General features: G+C 33.8%; 1 protein-coding gene across 1 annotated transcript in view; it reads left to right on the plus strand.

Annotated features, from left to right (window-relative positions):
- Positions 1-16914, plus strand: part of ADAMTS12 (ADAM metallopeptidase with thrombospondin type 1 motif 12) — a 467290-nt gene that overhangs the window by 249285 nt on the left and 201091 nt on the right. Inside the window, exons 4-5 of the mRNA XM_031945878.1 lie at positions 1678-1874; positions 4591-4674. Of these exons, the coding sequence (XP_031801738.1) occupies positions 1678-1874; positions 4591-4674 (281 nt within the window). The remainder of the gene's footprint in view (positions 1-1677; positions 1875-4590; positions 4675-16914) is intronic.

Here is a 16914-nt window from a genome sequence, read left to right on the forward strand (position 1 = left end):
CAAATGCAGCCTCTGACAATTATTAGCTGTGTAAGCCTGGACAAGTCACTTGTTTTTTTTCTTAAAAACTTAAAAACTATGGTTTTTTTCATAAAAGGGGGGGGTTCCCTTTTGCCTAATTTTCCTCATCTGTAAAATGAGTTGGAGAAACCGTTTATTTCCACAAAAGAAATGCTTTAAAAATGAGTTGGAGAAACTTGGCCAAGAAAACCCCAGATGGGCTCATGAAGAGGCAGAAAAGGCTTAAATGACTGAACAACACCAGTAGCAGCAGCAGCAACAACTGTATACTAACTACTGTGTTAAATTCTGGGAATACTTCCCAAAAAGAGAGACAAAAATAAAAACCAAACATTCTTTGCTCTGAAGGAGCTTACAGTCTATAGGGGGAGACAATATGCAATAACTACATTCAACTAAGATAGAGAGAGTGTTCCAAGCATGGGAGATAGCCCATGAAAACTCTCAGAGTTGGATAATGTTCAGAGAATGGAAGGATGCTAGTGTCACTGGATCAAAGTTCATGAAGGGGAATAAAGTTTAAGAATACTGGAAGTTAGGAAAGGATCAGATTATGAAGAACTTTAAAAGCCAAGCAGAGAATTTTATATTTGATTCTGGAGCAGGCCCCCAGAGATGAAAGGATGATGTCCTCTAGGGATTGCTGTCTGGAAGCCCAGTATTTTGTCCATTGCCAATGATGGGCAGGGAGGATGGTAAGACCAGAAATTCTTGGTCAATTTTGATTGAATTTGATTGAATTGAACCCCAGTTTTTCTTTAGTAAATCATGTTCATGAATTGATGTGATGTTTTTTCATTTGTTTATATTTTCACCATTTTTAGCTTTTTTGAATATAGTGTTTTTGAATTGCTATGTGAAACAGCATTTGCTTTTATTTTATCTAAACAATCACTTTTTTAAGCTTCAAGAAATATTTTCCAGTATGAATACACTGGGATTTTGTGAACAACCCCACATTCAATCTTCCATACCCTTCTTAATTTTATAGATTATGATCAGCATTTATTTTTAAACTATGGTTTTTTCTTTAAAAAACCATCTTGATCAATATTCAGTTTTGTCCCTTTGTAGGTGATCATTACTACTCTTGACATTCAGGTTCAGATTCACTTAGGTTCTGTATATGTACATTTCATATGCTCAATTTTCTTTACAACATCCTTTGTAATAACAAATGTCGTCCTTCTCCAACTTTATTACCTTTTGGGAAAAGAGGATACCTGGGCTTGCACTATAGATTGGAAAAGTATATTAAGTAATGTTAAGAAAACAGCAAATCAAGGTCATAAGCCTGGTTGATAGCAGAGCTAAGATTCAACTGTAGGGTCAATGTGAAAATAAAAAGCAAGGCATTTCAAAGTATCGACTATTGTAATGTTCTTGTCTGAAAATTTTCCTGTCTTGAATTTTAATTTAAATGGATTTTCAGTGATATTTAGTATCATTCATTGATCTATAATTGTATTTCTTCTGGTTCTTAACTCATTTTCTACTTTGCAGGTGGAAATAAATATGTACATAATGTGTGTAAACACATACATTAAAAGCATTATATAAGAGCTTTTAAACATAATATTATACTCATTTGCTGCATCTTTATACAAACAAATCCAAATGCTGATCAAATCTTTTCTATTTTGTTCCCACATTTAGATAGTCGTGCCATTTTTCAACAGCAAGAACAACAACGTGAAAGGTGGGAGAGAAACAATGTGTCAAAGAAAAGACTGTCTCGGAGATCCATCAGCAAAGAACGATGGGTAGAGACCCTGGTTGTAGCGGATACAAAAATGATCGAATATCATGGAAGTGACAGTGTGGAATCTTACATCCTCACTATCATGAACATGGTATGTTGATGAATGTAGCTGGAAAATAACTTCTTATTAAAAAGTGAGAGTAGTTATATTTTTGGTTTCTTTTAATGCTTTGAGTTAGAATATCACTCTGTGTTACTAGTGAGTGAAGAGAAACATTCAAAATAAGATTGTTTTGCTTTTGGAAATGAGATTTCTAAGAAATGTTTATTTGATATTTATATAATGTGCTAAATTGAAGAAAAAACTATAAAGACATGCACAAATCTGTTAAAGTAATTCATCAAGCAGTAAAAATTTGATCAAAGTGTCTACTGTGTACCAAGTACTCTTCTAGGCATTAGGAATAAAAAAAAACTCCTATATACATATACATACAAAGACAAAAAATGAAAAAACTTCTATATACACATATGCATATATAATGTATGTAAGTATGTATGTATATATATATGTATATACAGAATAAATATAAATAAATACAAGATAGGGAGAGAGGAACCTAGAAGTTGAGAAAGATCAAAATATCAAGACAAAAATATTTGCAAATTTACTTTTAAAAAATATGTTCTCTGGTTTCTGAGTTTCATAGATATAAAAAAATGAGAAAGCAATTTGTTTCAAAAGATTGATCATATCATTGATGTGATTACTTTTTGCTTTGAAACAGGTTGCAAGAAATATATCCATATTTTAGACAGCAATTTTCTGCTGCCTTATCATCATCTGAAATTGGCCCTGGTTCTCAGATGCAATATAGAGCCCAAGTTCTGATAGACCCTATCAAGATGGAAAAGCTTCCATTGAGGATCTAATCTGAGGATCTAGTTGTATGTCTGTCTATCATCAAAGGACCACTTTAATTAACCATGGCAACTAAAGTTCTACAAATCACCCCTCACCTTCACTTTTTTAAGGCCAAATATGTAACTTAGAATTAGGGTTACTGAAAAGATTAGAACGTTTGACTCCTAAAAACAAACAAACAAAAAACTTTCACAGTCCAAATCCAGCTAAAGCATTTAATTTTCTACAAGCAAATCAAAAGATTGATCATGGGTAGGTTTAATATAAAGAAAAAAATTCTTGGCAATTTGATTTCCCCCAAAGTGGCAGTGACTGTCTTTAGGTAATAGGTTTTCTTCAAACAAAAGCTAGATGACCACTTCTCAGAGATATTATAACAGGAATTCTTATACAAGTATAGGTTGGATCAAATAACTCATCTCGAAGATTGCTTCCCAAAGACTGAAATTCTATGATAATCTTTCAAATCTTTGATTCCTAAAATGAAAAAAAAGTAAAAAGATAGAAGAAAATGGGAGGGACATATCAGACATTTCAACCTAAGCAGTTTACATTAAAAATGAGGGAAGATTCATCTAAGAAAGCATCTTTGTTCTTTGTTCACCTGTTTGACAGAAAGTAATTAAAAATTAAAAATCTCAAACTCTGGCTTTTTGTTTTGGTAGAAATAGTGCCAGTACACATTCTGGAGGGGCATGAACTATTTAAATTTAAAATAATCTTGCCTCTGTGAATTCAGGAAATAACATGATACTTTCATATTCTCACTAGCAAAAGCCCAGTTCTTTTGGCTATTATATGTGGCTAGACTATTATGAACTCAAGGAAAGATGCTCTGAATTCATAAACTGGAGATAGGATGGAATGGTTAGATTTATTCTGCCTTTTTACTCTATCTTGCATATCTCTCAAAAGGGAAGCTCTACTTCTAGAAAATCACCTTCCCATTCCCTCCCAACCTTCCATCCTCCTACTTTCTCACACTACCCAGTGAAAATGCTGATTTTAAAGTCTTGACAGTCCCCAATTTGGCTCACCATTCTTATGACCCGAATCTTGCAAATTATGACAAAATTGTGACAAAAAACTGTCCGTTCGAGTTCTAAATCTATAGTCTTATTAAGAGTCTACTATAAAAAGTCTACTAAGGCCATATGCAAAGCCATGCAGACTATAGAATATAGAAAAGACATTAGAGAAATAAACTTTTTTTTTGCCATTTGCTTCCTAGGAAACATCTATTTGTACCCAAAATTTTTGTTGAGAAAAATGTGACTTTTTACAAATACACCAGTTAACAAAGGAGTAAGAACTTATTTCAAGATCTGCATACACATTCTCTGGGAGTCTGCCAGGTGTGGATGGCAGGCATATCTCTAAGAAAGGCAGAATTTTAAATTAAGCAGAACATCAGATCAGCCAGGGCTTTAACTTTCAAGTAGCTATCAGTGACAGGGAGAATTAAGTTATGGAAGAAGGACTAGAATAGAAATGATAGCTGTTCCTGGGTCTGCCATCCTTCACTAAATAAAGTTGGGCTTTAGATAAGTAATTTATCCCATAGGGTGGAATATGCCATTATCATGGGTCACTCTTTCTTATGACATACCATCCAGTTCTTTAACATTGTGAAAAAGGGTAAGCCAGTTCCAAGGTAAACATTATCAGAATTGGCTTGCATATTTTTCTTTCTTTCTTTTTTAATAAATAAATTTCTTTTTATTTTATTTTATTTATTTTAATAGCCCTTTATTTACAAGTTATATGTATGGGTAACTTTACAGCATTGACAATTGTCAAACCTCTTGTTCCAATTTTTCCCCCCCTTCCCCCCACCCCCTCCCCCAGATGGCAGGATGACCAGTAGATGTTAGCATATTTTCCTTTCTAAAGTTAATTGTTGGACTTGGGCTACAATTAATTTTTTGCCTCTGGTTTGTAGGTCACTGGATTATTCCATAATCCAAGTATTGGCAATGCCATTCATATTGTAGTGGTCCGGCTTATTCTACTAGAAGAAGAAGAGGTAAGAGTATTTTTAATTACCTTTTACTTTGGGCTGATCAGGAAGATTAATGACTGAGAAAGTCTAATAGGATGGAATATAATAGGATGAAACATGGAAATTAGGTAGTAGAACAGGCCTAAGATGTAGCAGGAGAGTGTTCAGGTGGTAATTGGAGAAGAAAAATAAACAAAAAAACTAACAATATGGAACTACCTATCTCAGGAAAATTAGTGGTATATTATATAATTACATATCATAATCACATTGATATATATATATTATATTATATATATTATATATTATATATATTATAAATAGTTGTATTATAATATATAACTATATATCATATCATATTATTGTATATTGTGATATATAATTATAATATTAGAGGATCACAGATCTCAAGTTGGAAGGGACCTTAGAGGGATATCCAATGAATATCCTCCATTTTTCAGATGAAGAAAACAAAGATCAGGAATATTTAAGTGATTTGCTTTGTCACAGTTAAGTGACAGAGTCAGGATCCAAACTCAGGTCTTATGCCTCCAAATTCAGGGTTCTTTGTGATGATTCATTGCCTCTCTATATGTTCAAGCACTATGCTATGATAGAGGATAAATGACTTGCCCAGAATCACACAGCCATTAAGTGTCTGAGTCTGTATTTGAACTCAGATCTTCCAGACTCCAGGCTCAGTACCCTATCAATTGTTCAACCAGCTGTGTCCAAATAAATGGTGAATCAAATTTCACAAGATTTAATGGGGGAGGGTGGGAGAAATTTGATGGGGATAAATGTGAAGTTCTGTATCTTGGTGGACAAGTAAACAACAGGTAATGAGAAAAATATAAGAGAAGGTAGCTGGATTTCAATGTCAATATCAATTAATTAAATTAATTAAAAAACCCCAACACTTTCTGGATTTTGAATTTTTGAGGGCAGCATAGTCTAATGCAGAAATGTCAAACAAGTGCCCTGAAAGGAATCTCTCAAGTATACCTGAACCAGATTAGAATATAATTAGGAAATATTTAACAATAAGTAAGAATACAATAAAACATAGATAATGTTACTTTGTGGGGTTTTCTAAGTCAATATGTGACCTAAAGGGGTATTTCTTTTTGAGTTTGACATCTATCAGCTCTATGACCCTGGGCTAATCACTTAACCTCTCAGTGCCACTATACATTGCAGAATAGGAGCCAGTTTGTACTGGGAGATGAAATTTATTTAACAGGATGTTCCTTGTACCAATGAAATCAATCATTCAACATGCATTTATTAAGGGACTGCTGTGTGCCACGCAAGACAGCTCCCCACCAAAAAAAAAAACCCAACAACAATCCAAAAAAGCAATCTAAGCAAAAAAGGCATCAAGTCCATAAATAGGGAGTTTAGAGTCATCTTTTTCTGCCCAGGTAAGACCACATCTACAGGGTTTCATGCACTTTTAGTCATGAAAGATCATTCATTGATGAAGATCATTTGTTTGCTCAATATAGACTTATTAAATACCTCTAGTGTGTTAGACATTGTTCAAATTACTGAGGGATATACAAACATTGAAGACAGAAGTTATTGACCTTCATGAATCCCTTTGGAAATCTAGTAGAAGCCTATGGGCTTCTTATCAAGATTTTTCCAAATGTATAATATAGCAGAGGATAACAAAAGAAACTAATAATACTGAAATACAGTTATCAATACTAAAAATGATAAGTATTAACAATATAATGGATGAAAATAATAAGAATATGGCTCAGGTTAAAAATATTTGCTTTTAATTTTCCTTCTTATTACTGGTCTTGCTTAGAAATGTCACAGCTAGCTCTCCTGGAATTTATAATCTCCTGGGAGAGTTGTTTTTTTCTTTTTTTTAAAGCTCAGCTTCCACACCATTTTCCTAATTTTACATTAGAAGTTGGCCAGGTCTGCTTTCTCCAGAGTCAGTAATTCCCCATTAGCAAACCACACATTAAGATTAGCAGCCACTATTGTATTTTATCTGCTACTAGAATAAACAGTAGCAGAGAAATTGCAGAAAGGGAAGGGGAACCAGGTTGTATCCTGCTGCCAAAAGAAGTAAGACTTTTCTGTGTTAACACCTGCTCATTGATAAATGAAGCAAAAAGTTGAGCCTGGTATTGCAGGTAAGGATGGATGTCTTTTCCCTAATTTAGAGACATGATAAGAAAGATTTGTTTTAAAGGTAGAAGGGGACAATATCACCCGAACTGTACAACTAGACTTAATGCATGTAGGTCATTCGTTCTTGACCCAACACAGCTATATTATTAATTAGAATGACTGCAGGGTGCTGGCAATAGCTGACTCTTTTAGGATCATTGAAGGGGAAAACAGAGAAGCACAAATTCAATCTTAAGTACTTGATTCTTCAACACTCAACATATCCATGAGATGGAGGGGACCTGAATTTTAATCTCTGGGCTATCACTTTCTCCTTTTTTCTAGTATCTTTCTCCCAGAACTCTGAAAAATTTCAGAAACATGCACATAGGCCAGTGGAATCCCGAGGAAAAGTGTGAATCTCTATAGTTACTGATTTAGGGTCATATTCTGATGCAGGGTTATAGTACCTTCCCAGTGTTACATTTTTCTTCCCTCCCTTCTCCTACACTCTACAATTCAGCTACAATGACATCCATGGTGTCCTTCCCTTGTAATACTCTATCTTCCACCTCTGTGACATTGTACTTGCTGTCACTAATACCTGGAATTTTTTTCTCTTCTCATCTTAAAATCCTTCCTTCAAGACTCAGGTCAAATATCACTTTCTGAAGTCCTTCTAGTCCTTTTCCTCTAAAATTCTCCTATTTACTTTGTAAGTACCTATTTATTTACATGTTTTTTTCCTTCATATATAAGCCCCTTGAGAATAGGGCCCATTTTTGGCCTTTTTTGTATCCCCAGATCTTAGCACAAAGCTTGACACTTGGTAAGGACCTAATAAATCCTTCTTGACTGATTCATTCTGCTACTTCTCATATAATAATGAACAATTCACTTAGCCTATCTGGGACTCATTTTTCTCATCTGCAAAGTGGTGGAATTTTACTAGATCTTTCAGATTCTGTAAGCCATTTTGACTTTCTTTTTCTTATGTTAAAAGTATAAGAGAGTAACATGGAAAGTATAACTAGACCATGGAATCTAGAGCTAGAAGGGAACTTTAGAGATAATCTCGTTCATTTTTCAGTACATGAAAACTGAGACCCAGAAAAGCCATGTCAATTGTATCAAAAACAACCATTAATCTGTGGGTGGCCAGAGCCAAACAAACAGGATAAAGACAGGAGAGTAGGAACACAAATAGAAGTTTAATTTCAGAATAAGAAAAATGACCTTTGCAAATGGAAGCTCCCTGTTTAAGAAGGAGAGCCTAACATGCTGAACGAAAGGCAAGTTTTACAAATCACAAGTGGGTTGGATTATGACAATCACTTTTAGGTCTTGAGTTACTGTTTCCATGGGCCCTGTAGGAATAGTATTGTCTCAGGTCTTGAGACTTGCAGGGCAATGCAGGGCATAAAACCAGAGTTCTGTGACAGGAACAGGAATGCAATACCTGTCAGTGACCAGGAGCAAGGATTATGAATGTGAGATGGATGCCCCTGGGATTTTGGGGGAGCTAAATCCCTCAGTGAACACCTGCTCTTGGTACAAACAATACTCTTTACAATAGATGATATTATCCAGAGGGCAAAGGATTATCCCCAAATCAGGACAAAGCCTGCTTGCTAGGCCCTAGTTCTAGAAAATAGGATGTCTTCAAAATATTGTGATAGCCAAGTGATAAGTTCATATAGGTAATAAACAGCCAAATTAAGATTTGAACTCAAATATCCTGACTCTAAATCCAGTGTTTTTTTCTGCTTCTCCCATGGGAGGAAAACAAGTTCAAAACCCCACTTTTCTGGTTATTCTGTTCTTTGTAATGTACTAGGGAAACATATCAGGAAGAAGGTGAAAGAAATTAATCTATTTCTAGTCATGAGATTGTACCTCAAAATCAGAAATAGTTTTAGAAAGAAAGTCATTTCGCAGTTAGAGAGCTAGAAAGAAGGGGTGACTCCTTTCCTTAGTCTTTGTGAGGTTATATGATATAGAGTTCAGACAGGAATATAAGAACATTTGCCTGATTGGTCTCATGTAAGTAGTAGGAAGTCTCCGAGAGAAGGGAAATGTAAGATATATATCTAATTTGGGGAACCTCAAAACAAACTTTGGGTAGACTGTGAATAAGACCTGAATAGACCCCACAAAAATCACTGGGTGAGATCTAACCCTTACAACCCTACTCTTTCCTTGGATCCTTTCCTTGCTAATAATTAGATAATTAGAACTGGAAATTTTGTCTCAGGGCTTGGCATTGGGCAGCTTGTTCAGTCTGTTTGGAAAAGGTAGCTCAGCTTTTTGAGCAAAAGATCACCTCTACAGTAGTTTGTCCTTTGAAATAGGAGTCAGAAATATTCACTACCATTGCTTTTTCTATTTAACAACAGTGCCATCTGATAGGGGAGGGAATCATCCTTTTTTATGAGCATTCACATATGAAAATTGCCTGGTTCCTCTATAATACATGTTTCCTCCCTCTCCCACCCCCACCCCCAAGACTTTTAAGTAGAGAAATGTATGTTCAGTCAATCTGGATAGCAAGTTAAATGTTATTATAATTCATTCCAAAATAAATCAATTGATATTTTTGTTTTGGAAAGAGGTTACAAAGTAAAATAGTGATTTATAATAAGACATGTATTCCCTCTGGATAATTTCCTCTAGTTGCTTGGAACTGTGTATTCAAAAGGTTTGTGATTTCCTTAAAGCTAACCACTTTTCCTGTAAAGGTCATACACCCAATATTCTGTTATCATCCCCAATAGCCTAGGAAGGGAGTGTGTGGGATGGCTATTGAATTGGTTTGAGAAAATGAGGTGTGAAAAAATAATGGAAGAGTCAAAAGGGAAATGTATTTTTATTTTCTAAGGAAATAGAAAAGTGTTGGTATTGAAGAGGGCTGTTCCAACAAGCTCAGATAACAAGATAATGTACTTTGTGGTATATATTTTTTATCAAGCTCACCTTCAGAATCTTATCTAGTCATCATGGTTCACAGGATGAGAGAAAATGTATCTTGGGCTGTAATCCCAGAGAAGCTGAGGCAAGATGGAGATTAGAGAGTTTTTATTATTTTATTTGAGAGGAAGAGATTGTACTGGGGGCAAAATAGGATCCATTTTGCCCCTAGAACTGAATAAGTCTCAGAGTATCCAGAAACGAGTGAAGAATTCCAGGGATTTTTATAGGGCTCCAGTGATCAGGGGAATAAAGCAGGGTGGGGTTAGAGCTCTCTGGTGAGCGGGAACTTCCAGGAACGAATCATAATTCAGTTCTGACAGATTGGGGGTAAGGATAATAAATCCTGTTAACTTGTGAGGCTAGGAGCCAGGATGTCTGATTCAGAGGTCCTGGCATCTGCATTTTTATGGCTCTATGGAATGCTAGTGATCAGGGGTAGTTAAAAAAAAATTCACATCTCAATGTAGGGGAGAGTGGGAAGGAGGAAAGCAATAAATCTAGAACTCAAAGTTTAAAAAAAAGGATAAAATTGTTTTTACATGTAATTGGGGAAAAATAAAATCCTGAAAACAAAACAAAATAAAACAAAATCCCTCACAGAAAAACAGCACAAGGTAGTCATGTCCTATTAGAGGCTTCTAGTAATTCATAAGAAAGAACTCAGAAATCTAGAAGAAGCTACAAAATACTCATTTGGCAGACAACATCTACAAAAGAAAAATTATCTAAATGTGAAAGGATAGCATTTGTTCAAGAATAACTCAGTTAGTTATACTTGTGATTTTGGTTTTCTGAAAAAATGTGGAATAGTCCACAGAACAGGGATTAGGTTCCTAATAGCTACTTTTTTCCCCTTGCAGTGTTCAGATAATATGATAATAATAATTAACCTTTATATATCATAATTAGGTTTCCAAAGCACTTCATATACGTACTTTGCACTTGATCCTCACAACTATTAGATATATGCTATTGTTATCACTATTTTACAGATAAGGAAACTGAGGCACAAAGAGGCCGACTTGTCCAGAGTCATGTAGCTAATAAATGTCTGAGGCTAGATTTGAACTCAGATCTTCTTGCTTCTAAGGCCATTACTCTATAGGTTGTAGCTGCTTCAGTGTAGGTATTCCCAACATTGTTCAGCCAGAAGGATCTCTAAGATCACTTTGCTTCTGGATTAATATCATTTTGTCCTTTTACTTTTCATCTATTGTGACATTATGTTATTCAAAATTCATTGAGGACTCTATCACAGGCATTTAGTCATTCAACAAATATTCATTTTTTCAATCACTATTTTCAAGGTACTCTGCTACATGTGGGAAGATAATTAAAAGAAATGGTCCCTAGCTTCAAAGAATAGATCATTGGAGTACAAAATATAATATATACCATATATTAGACTATAGAAGCAGGGAGGATAGATCACTTTTAGTGGAAAGTATCAGAAAAGGTTCAATGGAAAAATCTAGCATTTGAGCTGGATCTTGAAGGATGGATACCATTTCTTCATGTAGAGTAGTCAGTGGAAGGATGATATTTTAGCTTTAGGAAATGGCATAAGCAAAGGCATGGAAATGGAAAAGCATAGCATGTCTTTGGAGAACAGTTGTCCCAGTTTTCTAAAAGCCTTAATATTTGAGGGGCAGCTACATGATTCAGTGAATAGACTGGACCTAAAGGAAAGAAAACTCATCTTCCTGACTTCAAATCTGGCCTCAGACACTTAGTAGCTTTGTAATAATTCATATTACTATTCTATTTTATAATTTATAAATTTTTATTTTATTATAATAATCCTTTGAGCAGGCAACATAAATAGCATCATTTTTATTTTATAAATTAGGACATAGAGACTAGAAGTGAATATTTATTGTCTCAAACTTGGTTAAGTGACAGAGGCAGAATTCATATATATCTCTTCTGGATATAGTCTTGACCTAAATTTAAATCTGGCCTATAATACTAACTGCATGATCCTGGGAAAGCCATTTGACCTCTGGTTTTCTAGGTTTCATCATGATTAATTTAAAATTGGAAAAAGTTTCTTTCTACAATTTTCTTCTCCTCTGTTTTCAAACAAATAAAAGAAGTCAGTGGATTTTCTACTGGGAACATTTTAAGTACTTTGACTTTGCTAGAGTTCTTCTTTCCCACTGGGCCATTACTAAAATACTCAGGAAGTCCCCAAATATAGCAATTACATGCTACCTTGTAATTCTTAAAAGCAATTCAATTCTATTAAAAAAATTTCATGCTTTCTGTTCTTTTTTAAAAAATATTATTTTTAAATATTTAAATACTATTAAAATTTAATTTTAAATAAAAAATTAAAATTTGCCTCTTAAAATGCTTTTAAAATAATATAATTGTGGGCTTCTGGGAGCCAAGATGGTGGAATAAGTAGTTAATCACCACAACTCTTCGATATTTAGCTCCAAACAACCATAAATTACCACTTCAAAACAAATACTGAAATAGTAGAACCAGCAAAATGATGGAATAAAACAATCTTTGAATCCAAGAAACTTGGAATATTAGCAGGAAAGGCTTGTCTCACTTGGTAAAAAGGGAGTGCTAAGACAGGAAGCATTCCAGAAAGCCAGCAGCAAGTCCCACTTCAGCAAACTGAAGATCCTGAACCCTGAGTCTGGTGTGATGGAGCAGGCAAATGCCAATAGGACCCACTACGTGCATCAGCATATCCAGGAGAATGGGCAAATTCCAGTTCTGAGAACCTCTTGTGATTCTGCATTTTCCTGGGAAAATTGGGAACAGAAAGAATATATCTTTTTCTCAACTGCAAAGGTACCTACACAAAAACTGACAACCTAATAGGGCATAAAAATCTCACAATCAATTGTAAACAGACAGACTTATTACACGTATTTTTTTCAGATCACAATACAATAAAAATTATATTCAAATAAGTGTAGTGGAATGATTGGAAACTAAATAATCTAATTTTAAAGAATAAGTGTGTCAAAGAGCAAATCATAGAAACAGCCAAAAATTTCATTAAAGAGAATGACAACAATGAGTTCAATGCACCAAAATCTATGGGATACATCCAAAGCATACTTAGGGGAAATTTCATTGCTATAAGTTCTTATATCAACAAGAGAGAAAAAGAATAGATTAATGATTTGTGCATGCAACTAAAAAAATTAGCAAAAGAACAAATTAAAAATCCCCAATTGAGCACCAAATTGGAAATCCTGAAAATCAAAGGGAAGATTGAAATAAGATTGAAAGTAAAAACAAAACAAAGCAAAGTGTTAAATTAATAAATAAATCTAGGAACTGGTTTTATGAAAAAATATAAATGAGCCATTGCTTAATTTGATTAAAAATAAAGAAACCAAATATTCAGCATCAAAAATTAAAATGGTGAAATCGCCAATGATGAAGAAATTAAAACAATCATTAGGAAATATTTTGCCCAATTATATGCTAATAAATCTGAGAATTTGAGTGAAATCAATGAATATTTGTGAAAATATAATAGGCAAAGAAGGCATTTTATTAAAATCCTTTTTTGACGCAAATATGGTGCTAATAACTAAAATTTGGAAAAGCTAAAACAGAGGAAGAAAATTGGAGACCAATTTCCCTAATGAATATTAATGTAAAAATTTTGAACAGAATACTAGCAAGGTGATTATAGCAACATAGCAAAAAGATTATACATTATGACAAGATGGGATTTATACTAGAAATGCAGGATTGGTTCAATATTAGAAGACTATAAACATAATTCACTATATGTGAATTCACTATAACAAAACTGACATAAATCATGTAATTATCTTAATAGATGATGAAAAAGTTTTTGACAAAATACAGTGGCCATTCCTATTAAAAATACTAGAGAGTATAAAAATAAAGGGAGCATTCAGATGATAAACAGTATCTATCTAAAACCATTAGCAGGTATTATTTATAATGGGCATAACCTAAAAGCCTTCCCTATAAGATCAGGAGTGAAGCAATGATGCCTATTATTACCACTGCTATTCAATACAATGTTAAAAATGCTAAATATAAGAATAAGAGAAGAAAAATAAATCAAAGGAATTAAAATAGGCAATGAGGAAACAACTATCACTATTGGCAGCTATGATGAATCAAGAGACTCGAGTAAAAAAAAATTAGAAATAATTAGCAATTTGAGTAAAGTTATAAGATACAAATTCATTTATTAAGTGTCATAACAATCTGATTGGGTACATAATGTGTTCCACTGAGTCACCATTCTATTTCTTAACCAGTATCAGATAGTTTTGATGATTACTGCTTTATAATATAGTTTGAGATCTGGTATTGCTATGCCATCTTCCGTTGAATTTTTTCCATTAATTCCCTTGATATTCTTGACCTTTTGTTCTTCCAGATTAATTTTGCTATTATTTTTATTTTTTCTAACTATATCAGATAAGTCAAAGGACTTGCCAAGGTCACATAACCAGAAAGAACGAGAACCAGAAAGAGAAACCAGTGTCTAGACTTAGAACAGTCAGTCAGTGTCTTTTATACTAATAGTGACAAACATATGAAATACTATCTCCCTCCATCCCTAGAGTCAATTATATTATTTTATTTTAAAAGCATTTCCCCTCAATTACTTATGAAGACAATTTTAGCATCCATTTAAAAATAATAGCTTTTTATTCTCAAAATATATGCAAAGAGAGTTTTCAATATTCACCCTTACAAAACCTTATCTTCCAAATTTTTCTCTCTCTCCCTTCCCTCACCCTCTCCTCTAGACAGCAAGTAATCCAATATATGTTAAACTTGTGCAGTTCTTCTATACATACTTCCACAATTATCATGCTTCACAAGAAAAATTAGATCAAAAAGAAAAAATGAGAAAGAAAACAAAAAACAAGCCAACAACAACAAAAAAGATGAAAATACTATATTGTGAACCACATTCAGTTCCCACAGTCCTCTTTCTTAATGCAGATGGTTTTTCCCATCGTAAGTCTATTGGAATTGGCCTGAATCACCTCATTGCTGAAAAGAGCCACATCTATCAGAATTGATCATTGCATAATCTTGCTGTTGTTGTGTACAATGTTCCCTTGGTTTTACTCACTTCACTCAATATCAGTTCATGTAAGTCTCACTAGGTCTTTCTGAAATCATCCTAGTGATCATTTCTTATAGAACAATAATATTCCATAGCAGTCATATGCCACAACTTATTCAGCAATCCACTCAATTTCCAGTTCCTTGCCACTACAAAAAGGGCATTAACATTTATTTTGCAAAATTTTGAGTTCCAGTTTTTATCTTCCATCCTCTATTACCTCCCTTCTCCTAAAAATAACAGACAATTTGATATAGGTTATACATGTGCTATCATGTAGAACGTATTTCCATATTAGTCACAATTGTGAAAGAAAAAACAGATCAAAAGGAAAAAATCCATGAAAAAAACAAAGTGAGTGAAAAAATATGCTTTGATGTTTACTCAGAGTCCTTCAATTTTTTATCTGGATATGAATAGCATTTTCCTTTATGAGTCCTTTGTACTTGTTTTGAATCACCATGCTGCTGAGAAGAGCTGACTCATTCATAGTTAATGTTGCTGATATTGTGTATAATGTTTTCTTGGTTCTGCTCATTTCACTTGCTCTCAGTTTGTATAAGTATTACCAGGTTTTTTGAAATCTGTTCATAATTTCTTATTTCATAATAATATTTCATTACATTCATATACCATAGCTTGTTCAGCTATTCCCGGATTGATGGGTATTCTCTCAATTTAGAATATTTTGCCACCATGAAAAGGGCTGCTATGAATATATTTGTGCATATACATGCTTTCCTCTTTTTTATGATCTCTTTAGGATACGGACTAAATATGGTATTGGTCAAAAGAAACATGGGATGTTAGTTAGAAAATCCACCTCAAATGTTTATATGGATTATTTGTACCTAACCAATGGTAGAACATTCCAAGCTCATATTGATCTGAACCACCACAGTTAAGAAAAACTGTAATTTGTTTCTAACATAGTGATGTTATTTGGTCCTCTTTTATAATGGAGGACAACTACCACCATTGCCACCATGATATTGCTAGGTCAGAGGATACACAGTTTTGTTAGCCTTTGGGCAAAGTCCAAAATTGCTCTGCAGCTTATTTTTTAAATTAAATTTTTTTCCCAAAAGTGGTCATTGGTTGAAAATTCCTTTGGGCTAGTCCAGAGAGTTGCTTTTTTCTTTTCTTTTCTTTTCTTTTTTTTTTTTTTTGAATTACTACAACTCAAGTCTTTTTCTTGTCAGTTATCTTGCTTGCTCCTACCATCTCTTTTCATATTTCCCTGAATGTCTTCTTTCATTTTCTCATCATATATATCTGTATTGTCAAGACATTCCCCCTCTCATAATGTAGCTTCAGGTTCTTAGACCTTTACTTTTGAGAGACTGTGCTCCTCTCTAGGGCTGATTTTCTCCAACAGTAATTTTTGTTCATTGTTCCTATTTTGTCTTCTAGACCTCTAGTTCATGGGGAGCACTGTGTCATGTTTAGGTGGAGTGGGACCTATTTTATGAAGGTGTCTCTAGTTAGCATCTTTATGTCCAAATCAAAGGCAGGATTATAAGAAAATCTACTGTATGAAACCTGAGCTTGTCAGATAAATAATTTGCTTTGTTGGAAAGTTTAACCAAAGAGTTTCTTTTGATAATGTATAATTTAAGATACTATGAAAGTAATCTCAGGGGCTACCTAGTCTGATTCCTTCACTTTATAGATGAAGAAACAGGCCCAAAGACTATTCAAAAGCTCACCTGTCTCTTACATGATTTGCCTAACACCACACAGGTATTAATTATCAAAGGCAGGATTTGAACTGCAAACTTTTGAATTCAGCATCAATGTTTATCTTATACAACACTGCCTCCATAGATAACGTGCAAGATGAGTCAATTTTTAAACATTTTATTGAAAAAATCTTTGTAGGAGTGTGTGTGTGTGTGTGTGTGTGTGTATACATATATATATATATATATATATATATATATATAATATACTTGTATACATGAATTGATGGTCCCTCCAAGATTCCTACATAAATGCTCCTAAGATATTAAACTCAAAGATAGATTTTAGAATTTAGAATTGAAACAGGGCTTGATCATGTA

Source organism: Sarcophilus harrisii, chromosome 1 (genome assembly GCF_902635505.1).
Source record: "Sarcophilus harrisii chromosome 1, mSarHar1.11, whole genome shotgun sequence".
Classification (NCBI taxonomy): Eukaryota; Metazoa; Chordata; class Mammalia; order Dasyuromorphia; family Dasyuridae; genus Sarcophilus; species Sarcophilus harrisii.